Raw genomic sequence first — 26,779 nt, 5'->3', positions numbered from 1 at the left:
AATACACTGACTTTACACAGAAATTTCAAAAGAATTGTCCATTTTTGCCTTGTAAGTCTCCTAATTCATAATCGTGACATATCCCACTTAAAAAAAAAAAAGTCTTCTTTGATCTTCATCAATATAGATCCTGGAAATTATTTTAGACTTGTCTGTATTTTGTTTTTTGGCACCATGATGACTATTATCTTTGCTTTTAATTTAAATGTCTTTACTTTAACTTTGTATCATAAAATATTTTAAATTACATGAACTACAACATGAAAGATGTAGTAATTTTCTATGTACTCATTACTCACTTTCAAAAATTATGAACTACTGAATAATCTGTTTTATGTAAAACTCCACTTCATTGGTTCTCCAGTATTATTTTGTGGCAACTCTCAGCCACTGTATCATTTCACCGAACATATTTCACAAAACAGCTTTCAAATATATGCTTTGAAAAATTGATGCCTCTCTGCCTCCTGAGGACATGCAGATTGGGGAATACACTTAGTTTAAAAAGCAGAAAACTCAAAAATTGCACCGAAAACTCTGTCTTCAAAGTTTCCCTTGGTCTCTGCCTGTATGATTTACCGGGTTCCCCGATGTTTCTCTCCAGGCAAGCATAGTTTATCATTCAGCCAAGGATTTAACAGGATTTACACTCAGATTGTGGGTCTTATCCCTTCTGCAGCTCTCTCGCCTCTCGAATTTCCGTTTTATGTTTTCAGCTGCTCTTTCTGCAATAAACTTCCCTTGCTTCTCCAGCTGATAAAGCGGCAATCTTTTGCCACCGTTGCCAGAGGGACTGGAGAACATTCTCCAACAAAAAAGTCACCCGCTCACAACTCCTGCCATTGCAGTTTCAGATTTTCAAGAGCAGACTCTCTCCTAGCTCCTGTCTGCTTTTGGATGTTTACTAAGACGTTCTCATTCTCTTCTGGGGCGGGGTTTGCATTACCACTTTACTCATCCACCTCTCAATCTTCTTCTTAATATCTCTGGGTTTCGGTGGTATTATTGGTGTTCTCTGGATCAGCCATTTGTGTGTCCTCTCCTCCCCCACCTCCCCTTCTCTCTCTCTCCTTCCTCTTTGGATCACTCTTGATCAGTGATTGACAAAATTTACAATCAGTCTGCTACTTAGCACTTAACAGGCACAGCACTCCAGTGCTGCCTCTGAGTTGCCATTGTTAGCGCTAACAGGAGAAGGCTGTGCGCGTCTTTTCAAATGGGGTCTTTTCAAAGCATTCACTTTGCCTTCATTAGTTTTGTTTTCTCAGTTCCTCAAGTATTTCTCTTGTCGTTATTAGACCCCTCTTTCTACTTTATTTGGGTTTTAATTTTACTGCATTTTTTAAAAACCTCTTGAGATAAGTAAATCGCTGGCTTTTAGCGCTTGTATTGTTCTAAAATGACCATTAAGACTCTACAACTCAAATCTATTCTCAGCGTCTCATATAAAGTATGCCCTATAATTAGGTATTAATATCCAATCATTTTGTAAAGATTGATATTCTTCTACCGAAAAGCATTTCAGATCAACGCTTTTATTCTTTCATGAGATTGAGATGTATTAAAGACCTCTGTGCTATGTCGACCTAAAAGGACGAAGCTGAGGCTAAATTAATATAAGCAGAGAGTTTCTCTGGGCAGAGCTTGAGGAGTCACCACTTATGAGCATGGATTCAATTTCCCCTGGATATACACTCTGCTTAGCAGCAGTTACAAGAGGATTCCTTTAAAGGCCAATAAAAGGGCGGAGGGGGGGGCAAGAAGTGAACTGATGCAAAATTGTTTGTCGGGAATCCTCATTTGTTTCCAGAAATAACATTGACTGGCTGTGCGTTGTTCAGCTAAGGGGTGTAGGCAATAGTGGCCAGTGTGGCATTGTCAGGTAAATGCATAGCTCCTGGTGCCAATGGCTAGCAATTCTGAGAGGAAAACGCAGCTCAAAGAGGGGAGTGCAGTGTGACTGTGGGCTGGCTCATCCTAGTCCTTCCCTCAAAGGTTTTTCTGGGCCTGATGATTAAGAAGGTCTTGCAGGCCGGGCGCAATGGCACAAGCCTGTCATTCCAGCACTCTGGGAGGCTGAGGTGAGAGGATTGCCTGAGCCCGCGGGTTCGAGACCAACCTAGGCAACATGGTGAGACCTCATCTCTGCAATAAATCAAAAAATTAGCCGGGTGCGGTGGCACATGCCTGTAGTTCTGGCTACTTGGAAGGCTGAAGTGGGAAGATCACCGTTGCCCAGCAGGTCATGGCTGTAATGGCCATGAGCATGCCACTACACTCCAGCCTGGGTGACAGAGTGAGACTCTGACTCAAAAAAAACCCAAAAAACAAAAAGGTCTTGTATTCCTCAGATAAAATGTGTGTCCTTTCTCAGTTTACAGATCATCTCACAAAACATATCCAAATACATTCATTGTAATAAAATGCTCTGAGAACCTTTTCTCTTCAATATCCTCTCTTCAAAACATTTGAGTAAAGAAAAAAGAGGAACAAATGCTTGTAAAAGACCCACACTGAAGGACATGGGCTAAGAAAAACTTCAATTATACTTATAACTAATCTCCTTTAGTATATTTTCTTTAGCTAGTAGTGGCAGCTTCTAGAAAATATAAATACAAATTTATTCAGTAAGTGATATCCATTATTATGTTCCTGCTGCATTCTAAACTTTCTCACCTCATATTCTCTAATCACTGTTGAACGGCCTCATAAATATTCAAAAGTTTAACTAAGCATCATTTATTTATTTTATTTGATTCATTAGATTGCATCCTTTATGGTAAAACTACCTTTGGGCACAAAGTAACTAATATGCATGCAATTTAATAATACTGACTGCCAGCGTGTCTTGGAGTATTGATTGTGAATAGACAATTTCATAACTATACCTAGTACTAAATTCAGGAGATTAGGAAGCTGGAGATGAACTAACCTGAGACCAGCAGGGACTTTGCCAATCAAAACAAATTCATCTTTCATGGGAAACGTGTTCCCCGTATTTAGAATTTTGCAGTTCTCAGTAGAAGGACACGGCTGATCTTAGATGCTATAAGGAAAAAAGAAATGTAAAAGGCAATTTAGGCCCTATTAAGAAAAAGGTCATAGTATTCTAAAATGTATCTGAAGATAAGGAATTAATAGAAAATGCAGGCAACGGTAAACTGTCTGTCTTCTAACCTTCAATTTCATGAGTTACAATTTTTGTATTTAGGGATGCCAGACAATTGAATGGAAACACATAAAGCCAGCTTTTCTTAATTTCTCCTCAAAGTACCCATGAATCCATCAGAAGAGAGACAATCCTCATTGCAATCACAATTGCGTGGCATAAAACAAAACGATTATAGTGTTTTCTAGGCTTTTCTCTCCTTTCATCTTTGTGCAATGACCCAGCCTCAAAATCTCATTTTCTAGGTTCAAGCAAGCAATGAAATAGCCTCTGGTCTCTCTCTGTTTTTTCTTCAAGAAAACAAACTGTACTCACGCACATGAAACTGTCTCAGATCAGGTTTGAGGAGACTTCTTTGTGTTGTTTGGAGAAAGGGAGTAGAGGCTTACATTAACAACCAATAATCTGGCATCTACTTGCCCAGTACAGACCACTGGCCTGGGAGATAAACTTTAGAGATTAATGTTTCCCCATTCAAATAAGTCTTAAACTCATTTTTAAAAAAAATTTGAAGATCACTTAGGTAAGAACCAAGGGTGATTCCACCAAAGAAAAATATCTGAAAGAAGAAGACCAATGACAGAAGAAAAATCTTTGAAAGAAACAAATGGTAAAGCTTAGTATGAATTGCTTTCCCTAGAAAAAGATTTTCTTGTAAATGAGAAGGAAATATTCAAGCATATGGTTCTAGATCTCAATGAGATAAACAAGAATAGTTCTTCTATATTTAAAGAGCAATTCAGAATATAAAGAGAATGCAATAAAATCAAAATCAAAGTAACTGAAATATTCATTGGAAGCAATAAGAGGTAAACTTGATACTGCTAAATATTTAAACCAGTGCTTCAGAGTACAAACTTGAGAAATAATCCCAGAATGCAAAGTAAATGATTCAGAACATTTTATTTTATGGTATGAAAGAAGACGGTAGACATGAAGAACAGAAGAGATTTGATTCAAAACAATAGGTACCTACAAAGAAGACAGAACATATGGTGTAAAAACAGTAACTCAAAATAACAAAGTGAACAAAAATCCAGAAACAAAGCAACGAAAAAAGAATTCCTACGTTGAGAATAGAGAAACTCCACCGTGTTTCAGGAAGTTTTAAGCTCGTAACAGTTCCATTGTTGTAACTCCCTTAACTAATCCATCACCGAAGAATGTTGACTTTATTTACCGAGTATTTCCTGATTCCACACACAGCCCTATGTCCACTATTAGCCCCCTAGGCTAGGCCATTTTCATTGCTTCCCTAGACTCTAGCAGTCTCCTAACTGTTCATCCTGCATCTACTAGACACTCTGTGACTTACCCTCCATACTGCAAGCATTTATTCAGTAAGGCAAATGCTCGAGTGCCTCTGGGTGCCACCATAAAGCAAACAACTAGATAGACTGTGGTAATTTTATCTGTGATCATTATAAGTAATAATAATCGTAATAAAAATCAGAATAAGGAGAGAAAGAGAGAGTGACTGGGGGGGTTCTTTAAAGAAGTAGCCAGAGGAGGCTTCTTGATTAAGCTGAAACATAGATGAAAAGAAGGAGACAGTCATCTGGAGAAGTGTGGAAAGAGATTTCAGGCTCAAAGACTGAATCGAGAGTGGGGTTGAATGTCTGAGGCCTGGGTTGCCAGAAGGCAGTGAACTAAGAGAGGTGAGGTATGAGATGTGGTTGGAGAAATATGCAGATGTTGTATCAGGTAGAGCGTTGCAAGCCATGGGGAGGAGTTCGGAGTTTATTCTAAGTGCAGCAGGAAGCCTGTGAAGTGTTTTAGCAAAGACGGGATCTTATTTATGTAGTTAGGGAAAAGAAAGAAAGAAGGAAGGAGGAAGGGAGGGGAGGAAGAGAGGAAAAAAGCAACTTTTGACAGCTGTGTGTATCTTTTCAAAACACAAATCTGATCATGTCACATGCACACTCTCACTTTCCCCTCGGCTTAAAAGTCTTCAGTGTGTCACACTCGCCCTTAGCCTAGCCAAGGACAGACCCTGGCTCCATCGGCATCTCTGGCAATGAGCTGCACCTCCCTCACCCTCACCCTCACCCTCCACACCTGCTCACTGCTCTTTCGTCAGGTCCACATACATCCATGCTCCTCCCTGCAGGCTGTACACACGCTGCCTCTGGCCTCCTTCTCTCTCTGTCAGTTCATTTCCCAGCCACCTCCCAGCCTTCGTCTTCACTACCTCCGCCTTGTGAGGAGTTCCCTGACCAGCCTCTCCCCACGGAGTCTTGTCCCCCATGGGAGAGCTCTATCAATGTGTAGCTTTCCACATACCTGTGGCCACCACCCCAATTTTCCATCTGTGTGTGGGATTACTGGTTCAGTGGCCAATTCCCCAAGAGGGCAGGGACTCTGTCCTGTTTCCACTCGCTAGTTGCCCGCAGGCATCGTGTTTGGTAAATAATACGTCTTCAAAAATATTTTTGAACAGATCATTGAATTAACACGTTTTCAAAACTTGAGGCTTGGCAAAATGTTTATATTTCGATGTGCGTTTTGATTATTAAAGCATAAAACCGGTAAGCTCTCTAAAAGAAAATATGTTACTTTCAAAGGCGCAAAAAAGCAAAAAGACTTCTCCTCAGCATTTAGTAACAGCAGAAGATAGAGTTGGTGTCCGTTAAATTCAGGGAGTGCAACTGAATTAGCAGTGGTCACTGAGCACAATTAAAAATATAGAAGTGAGTAAAAGAGCTAAGAGTTGTATTTTTAAGGCCTAACAAGAATGAATATTGGATATGATGATGTGTCAAAAGAGGTTCATTCACTGTAGCAGATGTGCCATTTTGGCGGAGAATTTTGATCACTAACGAGGCTGCCCATGTGCCAGAGAAGGAGAATAAGGGAAATTTCTGTATCTTCCTTTCCATTTTGCTGTGAACCGAAAACCACTCTGAAATATTAAAGTATTTTAAAATGTCGGGAAGCACTGGATAAGTAAAGATAAAGCGAGGAGGAATTCTTCAGGGATCTTACATGACTAACTGAACTTCAAGGAGCCGGGGAATGCTTCCAACTCACCCAGTAACCATCAGCTGCATATGGCAGAAATCATGGGTTTTAGATTCTGTGACTTCATGCAAGGAAACTGGACTGTGTGTGTGACTTGAAGTCCTAGGAATCAAGTGGAACTTAATTAAAATAAAAAGCTTCTGCACAGCACAAGAAATAATCAACGGAGTAAATAGATCATAAAGAAGGACAGATTATGAGCTTCGCAGCAACTTGGATGGAGTCCATAAGACTGAGCGATCTATCACAGAAACAAAGAACTGAGTATTGCATGTTCTCACTCACAAGCAGACCTTGATCAATTATTACTGCAATACTATAAGAAAAGGTTTGGCAGTAGTGGGAATCTGCCGGGGAGGGGGCACACCCCATCAACAAGGATACCTGCATACTGAACATGTGTATGCTTAACTCTGAATTGTATCCCACATCTTTAAAATTAAAAATTAAAAAAGAAAAGAAAAACCTTTAAAAAAAAAGAATGGGAGAAGATATTCACAAACTGCACCCCACAATGGACTAGTATCCACAATCTACAAAGAACTCAAATAAATCAGCAAGAAAAAAATAAACAACTCCACTAAAGAGTGGGCAAATGACATGAAGAGACATTTCTCAAAAGAAGACAAATGGCTAACGAGCAAGAAAAAATGATCAACATCACTCATGATCAGGGAAATGTGAAGGAAAATCCCAACAAGATATCACCTAACACTAGTCAGAATGGCCATTATTTAAAATAAAAAATAATAGATGTTGGTGCAGATGCAGTGAAAAGGAACGTTTATATGCTGTCGATGGGAGTGTAAATTAGTACAACCCCTGTGGAAATCAGTATGGGGATTTTTCAAAGAGCAAAAAGTAGATCTACCATTCGATCCAACAATCCCACTACTGGCATCTACCCAAAGGCTAAGAGGTCATTATACCAAAAGACACCAGCACCCTCATGTTCCTCTCAGCATCATTCACGACCGCATAGACGTGAGTCAACCTGAAAGCCCATCAACCAGTCAGGGGATCGTGAAAATGTGGTATATATACTATTTAGAGATTTTAAAAAATGAAACAATGTCTTTTGCAGCAACTCGGATGGAACTGGAGAACATCATCCCAAGTGAAATGAAGTAGAAATGGGAAAACACAAGCACGGCATGTCCTCACTCACAACTGGGAACTAAACTCAAGGCATAGAGAATGGTGTAATGGACGTTGGAGACTCAGAAGGTGGAGGGTAGGAAGGAGGAGGGGATGAAAAAATCACCTATCGGGTGCAATGTGCACAGGTGGGGGTAGTGGATACACTTAAAGCCCAGACTTCTTCACCACTGTATAGTATATCCACATAACCAAAAATTACTTACATCCCCTAAAGCTATTGGAATAAAAATAAGAACATCCAGAAATCATCACACCATAAAATCAAATGTGCTGTCTGTGCAGTTAATTAGCTATTGTCCTGGAGAATCAACTTTGGAAAAGATGGAATATCTACTGAGAAGAGCCATCCCATTGACTTAGGTTCAGCGCTACACTCTTAAACTTATTGGGTGACTCAGAACTCTCACTTTCTGTCGGCCACTAATAATACTATGTACCATTATAATATTAAATAAAAATAATGTTTGAGAGACAAAATCAGAAAATCTAAAAATATGAAGGTACTAGAAGAAAGTATATTCTTACAAATAACAAAAATTAGAACATCAAGAAACAGAGTAGCTCAACTAGTTATGTAACAATAGAGGAGCTGTTTAGAAATGATTCCATTGTATGTGGTTTACAAATATCAAAAGTAAGATTCCGATTTACACCTTCTGACTTCCAAGCCATGGTCTCCCTAAGCTCTCCACACTATGGTGAGTATTTCAGATTTGTTCATTTTTCTTGGAAATGAAAAATTAGCGCAAACTATTTGCAAACCAGTGTGGCATTTTTCTTGTATCGAAAACCATTAAAATGTTCATAACTTTGGAGCTCACAATCTCCTCTCTAAGGTCTGTTCTGGAGAATTAATCTTATATGTGGAAAACAATATGCATGAAGATATCCAGGGCAACATTTTAATTAAAAGAGCAAAAGTTGGAAGCCACCCAAATATTTCAAACAAGGACAATGGTTAAATAACATGCGGTCCATGGCATATGATAGAATGTTATGTTTTTAAATATTTATGTATAACTATGTTAAAAACTGAAAGTAAGACATAAAAGTATTATCATAATATTATCAAATATCAGTAATAGTAGAAGAAGGGACACACACGCAAAAGAAAGCAATTATGTGACAGTATTAAAATAGTAGGTTGCCTATGCTTCCAATTTTAAATATTTATATCTTTTTAATGTTTTTAATTTCATTGCAAGTGATTTCCCATCGAGAGTTCAAGGTTTATGGGTTGATAAAATCTATATCTGAGAAAAGATACCAAATGAAAAGAAGTTTCAACTCAGATGTTCTGTGAGTGTGATTTGTGTATACTGTATAACCTCAATTCCAGCATAAAGATCACTAGAGAAGCACTCTGTTGAACTAGTTTAAGCAAGAAATGTTTTAGTACAGGTATTGAATAGTTTATGAAATCATCGAGAGAGTTAAAATAACAGACTGCAGAGTGATCGCTCAAGAACGACTCTCTCAGCCAGGCTCGGTGGCTCAGCCTGTAATCCCACGCCTTGGGAGGCTGACGTGAGTGGATTGCCTGAGCCCGCGGGTTCAAGACCCGCCTGGGCAATTTGGTGAGACCTCATCTCTACAATAAATCAAAAACTAGCCGGGCACGGTAGTGCGCACCTGTAGTTCCAGCTACTTGGAAGGCTGAGACGGAAGGATTGCCGGAGCCCAGCAGGTTGAGGCTGTGGTGGCCGGGAGCGGCCACTGCACTCCAGTCTGGGCGACAGAGTGAGACTCCAACTCAAAAAAAAAAAGAATGACTCTCAAAGTCAAACGATGGAACCATGCCACAAAGGAAGAGGCAGATGTCTTCTTTTTTTTTTTAATTTTATTTTAAAGATGTGGGATACAATTCAGGATTAGGTAGACAAGTGGTCATCCTACAGGTACAGTTTGGGCCTCCCTTTGGTCCGCATTTTACCTGGCTTGAGATCAGTACCCTCATGGATGTTGTGAGTTCTAAAAACAGAAAACTACCAGCTCCAGAAGCACATTCCATGGCCATGGTCAAAAGGTGTTGGAGACGGTGCCACATTTGAGAAACCATCATACAGAAACCTCTACTACTGCGGCCAGTTCCAGAACCCTACCAGGCCGGCTGTTCAGTCCAGCAAGATGGCTGTCCTGCACCCTGCTTCCTGATCCTCATGAAGCTAGTGGCCTGCAGCGAGTCATCTATGAATACTGCCACCCGCAGAGGAAAAAAAACAATGACTCCAATACCGTCCTTGCCAGCAGAAAAGTCACAATGTCAAAGGTTGAGCCTTCAACCCACTTCCACTGTCAAATCTCACGCACTGGCTGAGCTTAAGACAAATCCAGAACCCTGATACGAGGAAGTCTCAGAGACGTGAACTCGAGCTCCCCATCCATCATCTCCATTGTGGAATGGCACACCGGAATGAGGGTGAGATGGATGCTGAGCACTAATGGACCTTATCCCTTTGGTTACTCAACATCTGTGCTCACCCCTCCCCTTTCAGCATTCTCCAAATGCAACAGTTAGTAACGACAACGCTCCCTACTAACGTAATCCAAATACTGTCCTGCATACCACTGGTTGAGGCCAGAGTCACGCAGGCCACCGAGGAATTCACCAGGACAGCGGTAAATTTAGAAAGGCAGATGTATCAGAGGCAGAACATAAAGATACAAGGGAGTGAAGGGCAGTACAGCAGAGAGAGGCTGTCTGCATGAAGTCGAGGACGCCAAAGATGTTTTATGGGGCTGTGTAGGGGGATGTCCTGGGCAGGACACACTGGAATGGCTCTGGACAGTGGATCGTGATTATTTATTTTGTCCGGATTGCTTAACAATGGACAGTTGCTTCTTAAGACACGGTTAGCACGTTTTTCATAACATTCACAAGTTTTTCCTTGAGGCCTTCTTCCTTAAGAAAATTAACCCAGTTGTTGCTGAACTGTTTAGGTCTTGTCTTCCTCCACAAACCTCTCTTTTACAAAAGAAGATGTGCTCACCCTTTCCCCAAAAGGGAGAAGGAAAGAAAGTCCCACCAGTCACTTTGTCCATCTCGGGGTGAAAGTTCGCTCCTGTACGATGACCACTTGTTTACCTAACCCTGAACTGTACCCCACATCTTTAAAATAAAATGAAATGAAAAAAGAAAGTTTGCTCTTTCTTTAAGGAACTACATCAGAAAGTTACCTACCAATAATGCCCTGTATTAAAAATTGCATAAGGAAGGAAGACACTAAAATTATTCCATATTCATAAATGCTCACAAAATAATGCAAGGAGAAAGATATGAGGACGCGGCCTTCGTTTCACAAAGGGGCAGATGCAGTTTGCAGCTCCCTTCTTCCTCCTCCCATTGTTTGTTCCCGCTGCCCTCAGCCAGCACAGAGGCTGGCGAAGACCCTTCATATGTCACAGGAACGCAAATGCTCATTCTCGAGCTCAGAGCCTATCATGACTTCCTGTGATCACTGCTGGAAGCTGCAGAATCTCCCTGAATTCCCAGTAAAGCCCTCACCACCTACATTGGATAGCAGCAGTCTTAGCTGAAAGGGAATCTGGCAAACGTGGTGTTTGGCTGTCTAGACGCCACAGTACACAGCTCAAGAAGGACGATGAGAGGGGTGCAGTGATCCACAGCTTTACCACAGTCATTAAGAGAAAAAAAGAATCACTCTTCCATGACTTTCACCACAATAAGGAATTAGAGGGGAAAACGTCTCTTTCGTGCACTGATATGCATGGCTGAGCTCTCGTGTGTGAACAGAGTTAAGCCTTAGCTTAACTGTGGGACAGTCACAAAGAAATCGAGTTTGGTATAATACCAGTTACCATGAGCTCATAACCAGGAAAGATTATCTCCATGCATAACAAATGGTTTGACAGAAAGCTGTTCCTTCTACCTACTCCCAAATCCTAACAACGCTATTTCTCTACATTAAAACCACTCCTAGGTATCAAGAGCGTTCACTCTCTTGTATATTAATAAACTGATACAGCTTATGTGATTCACCTTTATGGAACGCACGGGAGGAAATATTACTCCTGCCTCTTTCTCAGATAATTCATTCCAAGTTTCAGGGTTTGAACGGTAAATGGTTCTGATGACTTATGAGAGAAAAACATTTCTTCAGTTGCTTTGAATGAATCTCCCTTAACATCGGGATGCGTTTTTTGCTTTTCATACCACCAGGCTACAAGGTAGCACCTTTCGTTGCTTCTCTGAGTACTGCTTTAGCGCTGCAGTTTACACAGATGCAAATCAGGCAGTGACTAGGACTGCACTTTTGCCTTATTGATAGGACCTGGTTAATTGGTAATGCCAGGGTGATTTGTTTTGGGCGGGTGGGGAGCTTCAGAAACATCCAAAAGATAAAAGAGAGAGAGAAAAGATACAAGCTGTCACCAGCACAGAGGAAACTTTAGGATTAATCTGCCATGTGATAATGTGTTGACAGGTTGGTTACTGGAAAGACATGGAACAAGAAGATTCAGCAGAAACAGTGAAAACAAGGGGGAATGAATCCTCCGTCGTCCTGACGGGATTAGAAGGAAACACGTTATATCACTTCACAGTGAGGGCTTACAATGGAGCTGGATACGGGCCACCAAGCAGTGAAGTGAGTGCAACCACCAAGAAATCCCGTAAGTGACCTGGGCTTTTTGTTTGTTTCAGACAAAAGGGAAGCATGGCTTTCACACTTCTGAAAGTCACATGAGGAATATAAGAAGCAGAGTCAAAGGGGAGTTTTGATGCGTAGTCTTGCTTCAGTGCTTAGATCTGAATTCCAGACTGAGCTCAGAAAATTTTGCATTCACAGTGGATAAAGGTTATCTTCCTGTGAAACAAGGCTAAGCGATTTTGACACAGAAGGGAGATAAAAGGATTCAGGTTCAAAAGCTCAGTAGAGTAGCTATTAAAATGACACTCCTGGAGGAAAACCCTCCTTATCTGACTCCAGCTGGAAGGAAGCCTGTGTTGCCAGCCAACTACTAAACAGGAGAAAATACTGGAACGCTCGCAAGAATTTAAATGAAGAAATGAACTTAAGAACCCTTGTCAGTTCACTCTCCCTTTTTATTTGCAGCCCCTAGCCAACCACCTGGCAGCCTCAGGTGGGAACAGCAAGGCGCCCAGGTTTCTCTGGGCTGGGAACCTGTCACCCCACTAGCCAACGAATCTGAAGTTGTGGGTTACAAGGTCAGTGCCTCTTTCTTCTCTTGGGTAAGATACTCATCTCCAAAATTGCTGTTATGAGAATGGATGATCAGTAAGGCTTCAAAAGACCACCAGCATGCCAGGTTTTTCTCAATCGTTTTCTACCTGTATCTTAGGAAGAGAGCCTTCCTCTAGCGGGGAAGTCAAGGCAGCCAAAGTTAGTTTCAACAGCACAAGGCATAGAAAGGGAAGGAATAGGAGAAGTAGCAGTAATCTGAATCCAGTATACCGATGACTCTGTGAAGCATGGTGTCATGATCAGCGGATGTCAGGCCGAGAATCCTGGCCTGTTCTCCCAGCAGACAACTGTGGCTGGCAGCTGGCAGCGACTGGACAATTTCGCCTGAGTAGGAAGACCTTCACTTAGCCAAGAAATCAAAAAAGAAAAGCATGCCAGAGCCAGGACACCAGCTAGAAAGAGACAGAAAGGCCCAAAACAAACGCAGTATTCACACGCACGATTCTGCGATGTACCAGCGAGGTCTGCAAATATGAAAACATAAGCACAGTTTGTTTTAAAAAACAACTCTGTCTCTGATTTTAAAGTATATATGGTCTATCTATGGAATTGGCTCAATTCACATTCTTGTCTGATTCTATGTGTTGCCTTAAACTCCACACAAAATAATGCGTTGAACATTATTTACAATATAGTATTATATGATGTGATAAAAGATGTATACTATTTTTAAATATTTCAATGATAATATTTAGATGGAAAAGCATCATTATAGGTGGGTTTTCAACTGTCAGAGATTGTAACAGTTTTTTGTGTATAAACTGCTAAAATTCTAAAACTAAAAACTGAAGAAGTTATAAATGGATATATATATATAAGGTAAGTAATTCCCATGAATATTTTAAGGCACAAGTGGTGGCATTTGTTACAAACTGTAATTAGTATAGATCACAGACATTCCCACAACCACACTCACACCCACCCACTCTCATACACACACACACACACACACACACACACACACACACACACACACACATTCACTCACACACTCAAATATGTTCCTAATCTTCAGAGATATTGAATTTGATCCTTTGGGGGGAGCAGGTCAATTTCTATACCATTGCCTGACCCTTAGCTCTCTCTTTTTCATTCCTGTCCCCCAGAAGACCATGTCCTCCCAACTTGTCCTCTAGGGCAAATATACCCTCCAATGACTAGCAGCCCAACTCGCGGCATGGCCAGAAATATCACAGACTATTCAAGAACCAATCTAATACCCTTAGAACTATGACAAACCATCCCCCAGACAGAAGAGGCAATGTAGAGAATAAGGAAGAGCCAGGTGGAAGTGTGTGACCAACCAGAGATTCACATGGTTTTAGGCACCTCACAAGTGAGAATGGAGAAACACCCTACAACTGGAAGAATATTGGCTGAGGTTGGCCATGGGCTTCCCAGGCCAGGTCGCCCTATGCTTGGCCAACAGTTGGCCTCCTTATAGGAGTCACTGCTTTCCTTTCTAGATGTGACAGCCCTTCCTGGCCCCACCAGATTGAGCTCCTTGAAGGCAAGGACTCTATCTTACTTATTTGTTCCCAAGGCTTCTAGGGTGGATGGATAAGGTAATTCATATTGCGCCAGCTAGAATGGTGTACACAATTATTCATGTGTGGGTATTGCCACATGTGTATTTTTCCATCATGCCCTTTCCATTTGCTGGGGTACTGTGGGCAAAGATCCCAGCTTCTGAGTCAGGCCAACTCTCTAGTTCACATCCTGGCTGTGTAATTTTGAGTAAGTTGCTTAACTTCCTTGGGTTTTATTTTCTTAACTTCAAAAATGGCAACCAAAAAAGAAAAGCAATGATAACGCCTATGATGCAGAATTATTTTAAGGATTAAATTAGATAATACACATAAAATGCATGGCATATAAAGGGTGCTCGTTGAAAAACAGAGACTATTTTCCTTACTGTTATTGGAGGAGCATACTGGATAGGTGACATTTTTAAAAATAGTGACAAAGAAACTGGTCTTCAGAAGTTGCCTGCCGGTTCCCTCTAAATAAAGACAGTGCAAGTCATTTTAAAATGCCTTCTTGCTTGGGCAGAATCACTAACATAAAAACTTTGGTTGTGTAAATTAGTGATGGGCAGGTACACATTACATTACAAGATCTTTTTTTTTTTCTTTTTATTTCTTTGAAATGGCTGTACTTCCTTATATCCCTGAAAAGGAAGAGCTGATTTCTAAAATGTGACTCTACCATAACAAATGAAGGGAGACCTCAAAGCTTGCTCTTTTCCAACTTCATGGGAACCTCTGATGGGTGGGATAATGGCGAGTAAGAGACTTACTAACAGGAAAGATCCCATGAGGGAGAGCAGGCTTTAGACAGATAACTGGGCATAACACAGAACCTGAATTATTTGGGAATGCGAGCTTTCACAGGGCAAATAGCTGCGGATAAAAGTTCCTCTTGACACAGTCACAGTGGGACAGGAACATAATTAGAAATAATAGCTGAGAATATAAACTAAAGAGCTGTAACCCAGAGAACAAAAGCTTGGAGCCTGGAATTTTTTTTTTTTTTTTTTTTTGGCACCATGAACGTTTACTCAGTTTATAAAGTATAATAGCCATTTTATTCCCCCCTTATTTTATTCATACAGACTTAGTGGAAGGGAAAATAAAAATTAAAGGCCAAGAGGCAATGTTTTCACTTCTACAAATGTCCCCTTCCCACCGAGAGACATTTTTATTCATTCAGAAGAGACACAGCAAGAATTCAGGACAAGGGCCTCAAACTATCATCCCAGGAAGAAACATTTAGCTTTTCTGACCTGCATCTATGAAATACTCTGTTCTAGATTCACAACCCCTGCACCATACAACGCCCCTCACTCACTGTGACTTCCTACCTGTTTACTCAACTAGGGAGACTAAGGGGGAAATCGGACTCCAAGTTTACTAGTCGTGATATGACCCATCAACATTGCCAGAGCTTTTTATTTGTTTATGCGACTTAGAGATCAGTCGGGACCTTCCACACTCCTGAGAGACGTGGACCCTTGGGTGGATTTTGTATGCCACGCTCTAGAGCGTGTTGAAGCCCATTTCTATATTTGTCCAGCTTCTTGGCCACGCTACGTCTCTCATTTCCATATGAGAAGCTTCTCTTTCACCTGATATTCATGCCAAACGGGAGACTCAGCCTTCTTCTCTGTGTTTCCACAAATGACAAAAGACTCGTATATGATGATGACTTCAGTTGGGTGATGGGTACGTGAGGTCTATTATGCTGTCCTCTTTACACTTGATTGTGATTGAAATTTTTCAGGACGTTTTAAAACCTGAAACAGAAATGGCACAAATGACATATCGTAGATACAGGGAGCAGGCTTTATGGAAACGTTTGGAAGGTAGAATAGAAAGGGATGACACACAGGCAAATATCTGAAAACTGCCCCAAAGGAAATTCTGTTCCTAACAGCCCTTTCAGACACCCCGCAGCCGGTGGCTTCTCATGGGTACCTGTGCTCCCAACTTCTCTTCATCGAGTTTCCATTCGTCTTGCTGACTCCTCCCCACCCCCCCCACTCTCAAAGGGTCTCTAGAGGCCTCATCCTGGAGGAGAAAGAGCAGTGGTCTCCATCAGACCTTTTCCAGTTGCTCAGCTAAGAAACAGGCCTTCGCTTTAACAGGCTTCATCCTTCTCAGGAGTGTTTTTGGTATAACCAGTAAACATGTATCCAATCAGGTTTTTAAGCACAATCACCTCAAGATTCGATTACCGTCAGACATACAGAATAGCCATTTCCAGATCACACCTTTGAGAACCGCAGTGTCACAACTATGTGCTTTGAGTAGCCCACTGCTCTCCATGTTTATATAGAATTTGAGAACAGTCGTGGCAATTCATTAGACAATTTTCCTCACGCATAAAGATAGCTGGCAGTGCAACTGCCAATGTATAAGTGTTCAGATTCTCAAAGAACGCCTTGGTCCCCTGACCGTCCATGACTGTTTTTGACATGTCTTCGTAACTCCTTAACCATCTCAGCTTTCTCATTCTCATTCATCTTTTCCAAATCCAGATTTTAAAACGAGCTGAGATTCTCTAAAACATCTAATATTAACTCTTAATTTAATGTATCTTTCCCTGTAGTATCTCTACATACACGCAGAGCACTGTGTCTCCTTGGAAGTGTTGGTAAAAGTCACATTTAATCTCCAACTCCTTTTGCTATCATTAACTTTTTTTCCCTGCCTTTACCTTTTTATCTTAAATCTCAACTGATCCACAAATTTTTCTTCAACTCAGGATTTTACAGCAAGATTAGCTATGCATTGCTGGCTGCATTTTTCTTTGTCATAAGAATTGTAATTTATTGAAGCATAATAACAATGTCCTCTGAAATAGTCACTCCCCTGCCAATCCTCACCAATTTACATACTTTTCCATTCCCATAAATTTGCTTTCCAATTACCTCATGTGGGTGATCAGAATTCTAATTCATTGTAATGTTCCAGTCGAAATCAAAAGCATAAATACTGATACTTTTGTTATTTTAAACCAAAAATTTCGCTGCTGTAGACAACCTTTAGGAAGTGTCTCTCTGATTTCCCAAAGCCAGTCTGTGAAGGCTTGATTGCATTAAATATGTTTCCTTGGAGGTACATCTCACCCTTCACCACATTACCTGTCTTCAATAGTAAACTGTAAGCTCCGTGAGGACAAAGATGTGTATTCTTGTTCTCTGATGAATATCCAGTACACGGCACTGATCCTGGCCTACGTGAGGTGTCCAACAAATTTTTAATAATGCTCTTATCCTTCTGCATTTACATCGAGGCGATGGCCTCCTTTCCGATAAGGATTTCAATAGATACAATCATTGCACATGCCATACTATGATGGAGAATCCACCTTACCCCCAAGACCCTGAAGTACATTTAAATTCATGAAGAATAAAGTGAGTGGAAGAGAGGAAGCAGACATTACCAGAATGGAAAGGGAAGGTCAAGCACAGGAGAACTTGCCTATGTGAAAATATCACTTTTCTCACATTTTTGTGTTGTTGTTTTCTTGTATATCAGTTAGTTCAAGTTCAAGACTCATTTTGGTAAGAAAAAAAGGACACGTTCTTGCCTAATTTCCCAAGTCAGTCTATCTTTTATGAAGTCACCTTCAAAGTACGCTCCTATTAAAGATGTCATGGCATCCGTGTATGGAAAGATGACAGACCCTAACTAATAGCTTAGTTAGGAAGCTATTCCACCTGCTGCTGTCATGGTTTATCGTCAATGGTTTAGTGTTTCAAAACTCCCTTAAGCCACTGTTCATTTCAGTATTCAGGCAAAAGGCGTTTCCATGCTCTGCCCCTCACTGCCGACTTCTCCAGCCCCATATCTTACCGTTCCCATATATCATCTCTCCATTGGGGTCTGCCATCTTTCCATACATGAACACCATGACATCTTATTGCTTAGATCTATGAGAGGGACTCCCAAAAAGCCGGAGTTATCTGTTTGGAGGGTGGGCTCCTAGTAATTCGGGTGTCCCCCACTAGATAAGTGTTATAAAAGCCCATCGGATCAGTGCACCAGCCAATGGTGTAGCGAGAAGCTACACTTGACTTCAGTGAATTTGGGGGGAGGAATTCTTTCAACACGTTTGCCCCATTCGTGGTGGGTGTTTTTTTGTTTTTTTTTTTTTGAGTTGGAGTCTCACTCTGTCGCCCAGACTGGAGTGCAGTGGCCACTCCCAGCCACCGCAGCCTCGACCTGCTGGGCTCCAGCGATCCTTCCGCCTCAGCCTTCCAAGTAGCCAGAGCTACAGGCGCATGCTACCATGCCCGGCTGATTTTTTGATTTATTGTAGAGATGAGATCTCACTGCCCAGGCAGTTCTGGAACCCACGGGCTCAGGCAATCCACTCACCTCAGCCTCCCAAAGACGCGGGATTACAGGTTGAGCCACCGAGCCCGGCTCGTGGTGGGTGTTTTACAGGTGCCCCTGCCCACACCACTCTGAGCGTTCAGCAGTTTTTGACCCAAAACATCATCACCCCCGTACTCCACCCTCCCTATTCACCCGATCTCACCCCGAGTGACTTTCTTTTAGTTTCCTGGATGAAAAAAGTTTTCAAAGGGACAAGTTTTGCCAATGTGGAAGAAGTGAAACAAACATAGGCAAAAGCATGAAAAGGCATCAGAACTGACGAGTTCAAAAATTGTTTTAAGCAGTGGGAACTGCTGTTTAATAGGAGGGTACTTTGAAGTTGACTGAAGTTTAAGTGTGTAAGAATAAATACACAATTTTTAACAAAAAAAATTCTGGATTTTTTGGAGTCCCCCTCGTATTTATTAATCTTCTGGAATTCCCCTCCCTTTTCCAATGGGTGAACTCCTTTCGTCTTCAAATACTTACTTCTGACACCATGTCTTTGGAAATCCTTCCCTAAACCCCTAAACAGAATTAAACTCTCTTCTGTGCTTCCTGGGTCCCTCAGACATACTTCCAGTATGTAACACATGCGTTCTGCTTGCTGATGTATCTGTCTGAGCCGCTGAGCCCCTTCTGCTCAGCTCAGAATGTGACACCCATAGGTCATCAATATATTGTTATCCTCCTTAATCTAGTATCAAACGCTGAAACCTCTGTTCTTGCACACAGGTTTTTTATAGGCAAGAGGGTCACAGCAACAGTCAAGTTATTGAAACACAGAAGCCTCAAGCAATAGTGCCACTCCCCGACGCTGGAGTTTACATTATTGAAGTTCGAGCGTGCAGTGAAGGAGGAGAGGGGACAGCTAGCTCCCAAATCAGGGTCCCATCGTACTCAGGTAAGTGTTGGCATACGAGGCTTAGCTGAATAACCACTGGCAATGTCAGAACGGCATCAGACACATCAAAATTGATACGATGGGTCGCATGGCTCACAGATTTTTATCTTTCAATTTTCGAGTTGTGAGATTCCAGTAGGGATTTGCTGCATACGTAGGCTGCCTGCTGGTGAAGTTTCGGCTCCTAGAGGACCCTTTCTCCCCCTGGTAGTGGACCAGGTACCCAGTGTGTTGCCACACGCCCACCCCCCTTCCTTCCCTCCCTCCCCTAGCAGTGCCCAGCATCTGCCAATCCCACCTTTGTGCTGGTGTGTCCAGTTCAGAGCTGCTCATGAGCGAGAATGTGCGGTGTTCAGTTCTTTGATTCGGTGACAGTTCACTTAGTATGTCAGTCTCCAGCTGCATCCAAGTTGCTGCAAAGACCATCATTTTGTTCTTCTTTGTGGCTGCATAATATTCCATCGTGTATATGTACCACATTTGTTTATCCAGTCCATTTTCTACAGGCATCTGGATTGGCTCCATGTTTTCACCATTGTGAATAGCGCAGCAATAAACAAGCGTGTGTAGGCATATTTTTTGTAGAGCAATTTTCATTCCTCTGGGTACCTTCCCAGGACAGGGATTGCTGGATCATATGGAGGCTCAGTGATTCGCTCTTTGAGAAATAGCCACACTGCTTTCCATAGAAGTTGAATTAGCTTACAGTCCCACCAAGAGTGCAGAAGCATTTTCTTTTGTCCATACCCGTACCAGCACCTGTTGTTTTTGGACTTTTTTTTTTTTTTTTTTTTTTTGAATTAAAGACTCACTCTGTCACCCAGACTGGAGTGCAGTGGCCACTCCCGCCACCGCAGCCTCGACCTGCTGGGCTCCGGCGATCCTTCCGCCTCAGCCTTCCAAGTAGCCGGAATTACAGGCATGTGCTACCACGCCCGGCTGATTTTTTAATTTATTGTAGAGATGAGGTCTCGCCGGCCCAGGTGGGTCTCTTATGATAGCCATCCTCACTGGTGTTAGAGGGTATCTCGTTGTAATTTGATTTGTCTTCTCTGATGATAATGAGACTGAGCAGTTTTTCATGTGTCAATTGATTGTTTGTATGTCATCCCTTGAGAAGTGTCAGTTCATATCCTTTGCCCAGTTTTCAATGAAGAGTTTGTTTGTTTGTTTGCCTTTCAATTCATCTGAGTTCCTTGTAGATCCTGGATGTTAGGCCTTTGTCATATGCATAGCTTGCAAATATTTTTTCCCCATTTCATGGGTTGTCTTGAAGGTTTCTTGAAGGTTTCTTTTGCAGTGCAAATTTTTTTTAATTTAACTTTACTTTAAATATGTGGGGTGCAGTTCAGGATTAGGTAGATAAGTGGTCATCATATAGGTAAAGTTAAGATCCCACCTGTCTCTCTTAGCTTTTGTTGCATTTGCTTTTGAGGATTTGGTCATGAATTCATTGCCCACTATGATGTCCAAGAAGGTGTTCCCTACATTTTCTTCTAAGATTCTTATAGCTTGAGGTTTTACATTTAAGTTCTTGATTTATTTTGAGTTAATTTTTGTATATGGTGATAGGTAGGGGTCTAGTTTCATTCCTCCGAATGTTGCCTGCTAGTTTTACCAGCACCATTTGCTAAATATGGTTTTCTCTCCCCAGTGTTTGTTATTGATGGCTTTGTCAAAGATGAGTTCATTGTGAGACCATGTTGTTTATTTCTGGATTCTCTGTCCTGCTCCATTGGTCTATGTGCTTACTCCTGTACCAATACCATGCTGTCTTGGTTATTGTAGCCCTGAAATAAAGTTTAAAGTCTGGAAGTGTGTTGCCTCCAGCTTTGTTCCTTTTGCCGAGGTTGGCTTTAGCTATTCGTGCTCTTTTTTTGGCTTCCACGTGAATTTCCATGTTATCATTCCTACGTCTGTGAAAAATGATGTTAGCAATTTGATACAGATTGCATTGAATCTATAAATTGCCTTGGGTAGGATGGACATCTTGACAATATTGATTCCTGTAATCCATGAGCACGGGATGGCTTTCCATCTGCTTGTATCACCCTTGATTTCTTTGAGCAAAGTTTTGTAGTTCTCATTGTCAAGGTCTTACACTTCTCTGGTTAGGCAGATAACAAAGTACTTCATTTTTTCATGTGGCTGTTTGGAGTGGAATTGTGTATTTTACTTGATTCTCAGCCTGGTTTCTGTTGGTGTATAGAAATGCAATTATCTTTTGTGCATTGATTTTGTATCCTGAGACCTTACTAAAGTCATTTATCAGTGCAAGGAGGTTCTTAACAGACTCTCTAGGGCTTTCTAGGTATAGAAACGTATCATCTGGAAAAAGGGGTAACTTAACTTCCTCTTTTCCCATTTAGATTCCTCTGATTTCCTTCTCCTGCCTGAATTCTCTGACTAGGATTTCCATCACTGTGTTGGATTGGAAGGATGAGAGTGGGTATTCTTGTCTTGTTCCAGTTCTTAGTGGGAACACTGTGGGATTATCATGGGTGGCTCTTACTGTTTGGAGGAATGTTCCTTTGATGTCTATGTGTTCGAGGATTTTTATCAGTAGGGGATGCTGGATTTTATCAAATACTTTTCCTGCATCTAATGTGAAAATCATATGGTTCTTGGTTTTACACCTGTTACTGTGCAGAATTATGTTTATAGACTTGCAAATGTTGATCCAGCCTGCATCCTGGGAGTGAAGCCCCCCTGGTCATGACAGATGATCCTTGAAAAGTGTTACTGGATCCACTTTGCTAGAATCTTGTTGAGAATTTTTGCATCTATGTTCACCAGAGAAATTGGCCTATAATTATCTTTCCTTGTTGGGTCTTTGCCAGTTTGGGGTATCATGTATATCTTATAGAATTCAGCTGAGAAACCATCTGGTTTAGGGCTTTTTTGGTGAGGAGGTTTCTTATAACTGAGTCTTTATAGGTCTCTTTAGGGTTTCAATTTATTTTTGTTTCAACCTTGGGAGGTTGTATGATGCCAAGATATCCTCCATTTCCTCTATATTTTCTAGTTTATTTGTATATAGATGTTCATAGAAATCTCTGATAATCTTTTGAATTTCTTCGGAGTCAGTTGTGACATCACCTTTTTCATTTCCAATTGTGTTTATTTGGACTTTCTCTCTCTCATTTTTTTAGTCACTCTGGCCAGGGGTCTGTCAATTTTATTTTACTCTTTCAAAGTATCATCTTTTTGTCTTGCTGGTCCTTCCTCTGACATTTTTGTCTTCTAGTTCCTGCAATTGTGGCTTTATCTTAGTAATCTGGATTTTTCTGTTGGTATTAGGATCTAATCGTTCTTGCCTTCCCAGCTCCCTTAGATGTGATGCTAGGCTGTTTGCTTCTGGTCCCTCTGTTTTCTTGGTATGTGCATGTAATGCTATGAACTTCACTCACAACATTGATTTCATGGTATCTTGGAGGTTTTGATATGTTATGTCTTCGCTTTCATTTTTTTTTCCAGGTATCTTTTTATTTCTGTCATGATTTCTGTGTTGACACAAAAATCATTCAGCAGCACGTTGTTTAGTTTCCATATATTTGTGTGTTTGGTGGTGGGGGAGTTCTTAGTGATGGTGATATTTATTTTTATTTCACTGTGACCTGAGAAGATGCTTGGTACTTTATGTCAGGCATGGCCTAAAGTGCATAATATACATTCTCTCATTTAATTTTTGTAATAATCAGATGAACTAGGTGATGTTTTTCCTGTTTTACAGAAAGCATTTAACCAACTTCCCTAAGATCACACTATTACTAAGTGGCAGAGTCAAGGACCATACCTTGGTGTGCTTGTTTTGTGTCCAAAGCCACACACCTTCTCCATCATCATTATCAAACCAGCAAGGGAAAACCAATTAAAGAAGGGCAGCAGATTTGCAAGAAAGTAACCATTTCACTTAGGTAGTCACAAAAGGAAGCAAAAGCTTTTCTTATATATGCAAGTCTCTGATTAAGAAAGTATTAGGCAATTTTATTAAAACATTATATAAAAATTTTAATCTGCATTTAATCTGCATTTAATAGGTAATTTTGAGCATTATTTGTTATACAATTATTCACAAGCAGATTTATCAACCTAAAGGGAAGTTTCCTATAAGGCTTTGTATGTGGCCCTAGTTATTTAACATATTAATCAACTCGAAATTAGTCCATTCTTTTCTCTTTTTTTTTTCTTTTGATACCACAAAGTGAAATACAGTGTAAAAAGAAAATAGTATAGGCTGGAACTTTGAGGAAAAGCTATTCACATGATCCTTGATAAATTCTAAACTCTTACATAAAAATACAGGATGACGTAAAGGACATTATTGAGACAATGGATAAAATGTGAATACTTGTAGATTAGATATTATATCAATGCTCGTTTCCTGTTTTTTGAAAACTCCATTGTGGTTATATAAGAAAATGTCTTACCTTTAGGAATTCTACATTAAAGCAGGGTCTCCAGCCCCCATGTCATGGACTGGTACCAGGTCCTGGCCTGTTAGGGAGCCAGGTCACAAAGCAGGAGGTGAGTGGCAGGCAAATGAGTAAAGCTTCATCTGTATTTACGGTCACTCCCCATCACTGGCATGACCACCTGAGCTCCGTCTTCTGTCAGATCAGTGGGGGCATTAGATTCTCATAGCAGTCAGAACCCTGTTGTGAACCCCATGTGTGGGGGATCTAGGTTGCCGCTCCTTATGAGAATCTAATGCCTGATGATCTGAGGTAGAGCTCAGGCAGTAATGCTAGCACTGGGGAGTGGCTGCGAATACAGGCCAACATGAGCAGTGAGGCTTGACTGCACAGAGATTATAAGTCACTTGCTTGCAGACTCAAATCAAAACCCTATCAGTGAGTGGCAAGTGAGTTGATGTATTCACTTGTACAGCTGTGGCTGGTGGCAAGTTTTAAGTCAGAATCAACACTTATTTTAATCTGTATGTGGCCCACCCATTGTTTTATTTACAACTTCTGTCTGAGACTCTTTTTTTTTATTTGACGGTGAGTAGGATAATTATTTCAGCATATATTGCAATGTAATAATACTGGAAATAAAGTGCACAATAAATGTTGTGCACCTGAATCACCCCAAAACTATGCCCCCATTCCTCAGTCATGGAAAAATTGTCTTCCACAAAACTGGCCCCTGATGCCTAAAAGGTTGGGGACCACTGCGATAAAGCATTTAAAGGAAAAGGTGCATTATATCTACAATTTCATTTCAAATGGTTCAGGAAAAATGTATCTAGCTATAGAGACAACTATAAAGCAAGAATGATAAAATGTCAACATTTAAGGAATCTGAGTGAATCCTTTATTCTAGTCTTACAACTTTTCAGCACATCTAAAATTATTCAAAAATGAAAAATAAAAAACATAAGATAGGAGAAATCTGATGCTTTCAGAAGTTCTGGTGACAGGACCTAAGAGTTTAAATCACACCAAACTTGATACGTTTTATGACTCATTTATGAATGTGTAGTTTCAAGAGCAAGAGCAGTAACAATGACTCCATATTGATTTGTTCACAATTGCACTGTTCAGATGAGGGAGCTAAATTTTCAAGAGCACCTTGAAACACTAAAGATTTTTCTAAGTGAAAAAGATTACTCTCTTCTTGCCTCGTAAGTGTCACATTTCTAAACACCAATAGTGTGAGCATTTACTGAGCCGTCATCACTGCGCCTGAAAACACTAGGTGTGCTCCATATATTATCTTATCTTATCCTTCTAGAGATATTTTCTGTTATATATTTTATTATTCTCTGACTGTAAAACAGATTCCTTTCAACACAGATTCCTTTCAACTCTAACACACATTCTGTAATATCATCTGAACGAGATCAGTACCAAGTTTTAAAATACTTAAAAAGACCTTGGTTCCCCCATTTATATATTTTGTTAAATACTATAAATATTTATTACATTAAATTTTCTGAATGAGCTATTCACTTGCAAACTGATGCTCCTTTTTCATTTTATTTTTGTAATTAGCATTATTATTTTTCTTCCACTACCCCCTCATTATTATTTTTATTTTAAAGTTATGGGGTACAATTCAGGGTTAGGTCCATAAGTGGTCAGAGGCACATAACATCAATAAGGGAACCCAAATGTTACCTGCACGATGAACACTTATGTACCATTTATATTTCAATTAACTTGTAATTTCTATTCCATGGAAACAAAGTCAACTTTCATCTTTTAGTTAACAATACTTTGGCCAGTGCAACCCACTTCCTGAGTTTCAATAAAGTAAAATCTCATGGTATTGCCTACCATAAACCCACAGAACCCAAGCATGATTCGTTTTATTTCTATCACATTCTAAAAACTAAGGACCTAAGGAACGAAGTGGCTGTCCAAGTTCTAGGGAGGAGGCTAGAACTTAGGTTCATGTTGTTATTGTTGTTGTTGTTGTTGTTATTGTTATTGTTATTGTTTTGTAGGATGGGGAAGGAGAGTTGCTATTACCAAAATCATATCTTTTAACTTTGTGGAGTCTATTTAAAATTTGGGAAATAGACCCCACTTAGCATTCTGAAAGTGAGATGTTTTTGTAAAGCTATCACGTAAGCTGATTTAACGAGGACACAGCCACTCTCAAATAAATAGAAAGAATGTTTTCACATTTTTAATTTATTAAGCACACACACACCTCTCCGGTGAGGCTTTGTCATCTTGCCTTTCTTATAGCTCACATGTGGTTATGAACTTCATAATAATCCCATTTGTACAAGTTGAAAGACATGCAGCATTCTCCAATATGTTGATTAATACATTTTGGAAGTGCACTAGCTGTAAACATTTCCAAAGAAAAGATTTGCTACTCTTTACGTGCATGTATTTTACTAAACAAATGATTCTCTGGCTCTTAAGCAAGTATCTGGAAAATAAACTTTAGACATCTCTGTAATGAAAATCACCCCTAGAATCTCATTACGTTCAATCTGGCTGGAGAGGATAACTTAACACAAGATTCCAACTAGTTTGTTGGTAGATTTTGTTAATATTATTATTTAGATTTTAACTAAGGGCAATCATTATTTTTAGAGAAATAATACTTATAGCATCTGTATTCACTAATCCCTAGCTCAGGTACTTTAAGTGAGTTCTGCACTATTTCTTTCTTTTATTATTATTATTATTATTATTATTATTATTATTATTATTATTGTGTTGGAGTCTCATTCCGTCGCCTAGGCTGATTCTTTGCTCCCAGCCACCCCAGTGTCAACCTGCTGGGCTCCGGCGATCCTTCTGCCTCAGTCTTCCAAGTAGCCAGAACTACCATGTCTACCATGCCCGGCTAATTTTTTATTTTTGATTGTAGAGACGAGGTCTTGCCAAGGTTACCGGGCTGGTCTTGAACCCGCAGGCTCAGGCAATCCACTCACCTCAGCCTCCCCCAA

At 40.5% G+C, this 26,779-nt stretch overlaps 1 protein-coding gene across 1 annotated transcript in view; it reads left to right on the top strand.

Annotated features, from left to right (window-relative positions):
* LOC103274562 (contactin-5) overlaps positions 1–26,779 on the top strand; it is a 517,374-nt gene that overhangs the window by 479,467 nt on the left and 11,128 nt on the right. The window contains exons 19-21 of the mRNA XM_008072000.1: positions 11,797–11,983; positions 12,427–12,539; positions 19,197–19,365. Coding sequence (XP_008070191.1) covers positions 11,797–11,983; positions 12,427–12,539; positions 19,197–19,365 — 469 coding nt within the window. The remainder of the gene's footprint in view (positions 1–11,796; positions 11,984–12,426; positions 12,540–19,196; positions 19,366–26,779) is intronic.

The sequence above is a fragment of the Carlito syrichta genome, unplaced genomic scaffold (assembly GCF_000164805.1).
Source record: "Carlito syrichta isolate Samal-C Ts95f unplaced genomic scaffold, Tarsius_syrichta-2.0.1 Scaffold314806, whole genome shotgun sequence".
NCBI lineage: Eukaryota > Metazoa > Chordata > Mammalia > Primates > Tarsiidae > Carlito > Carlito syrichta.
This window is presented reverse-complemented; position numbering and strand designations above follow the sequence as displayed.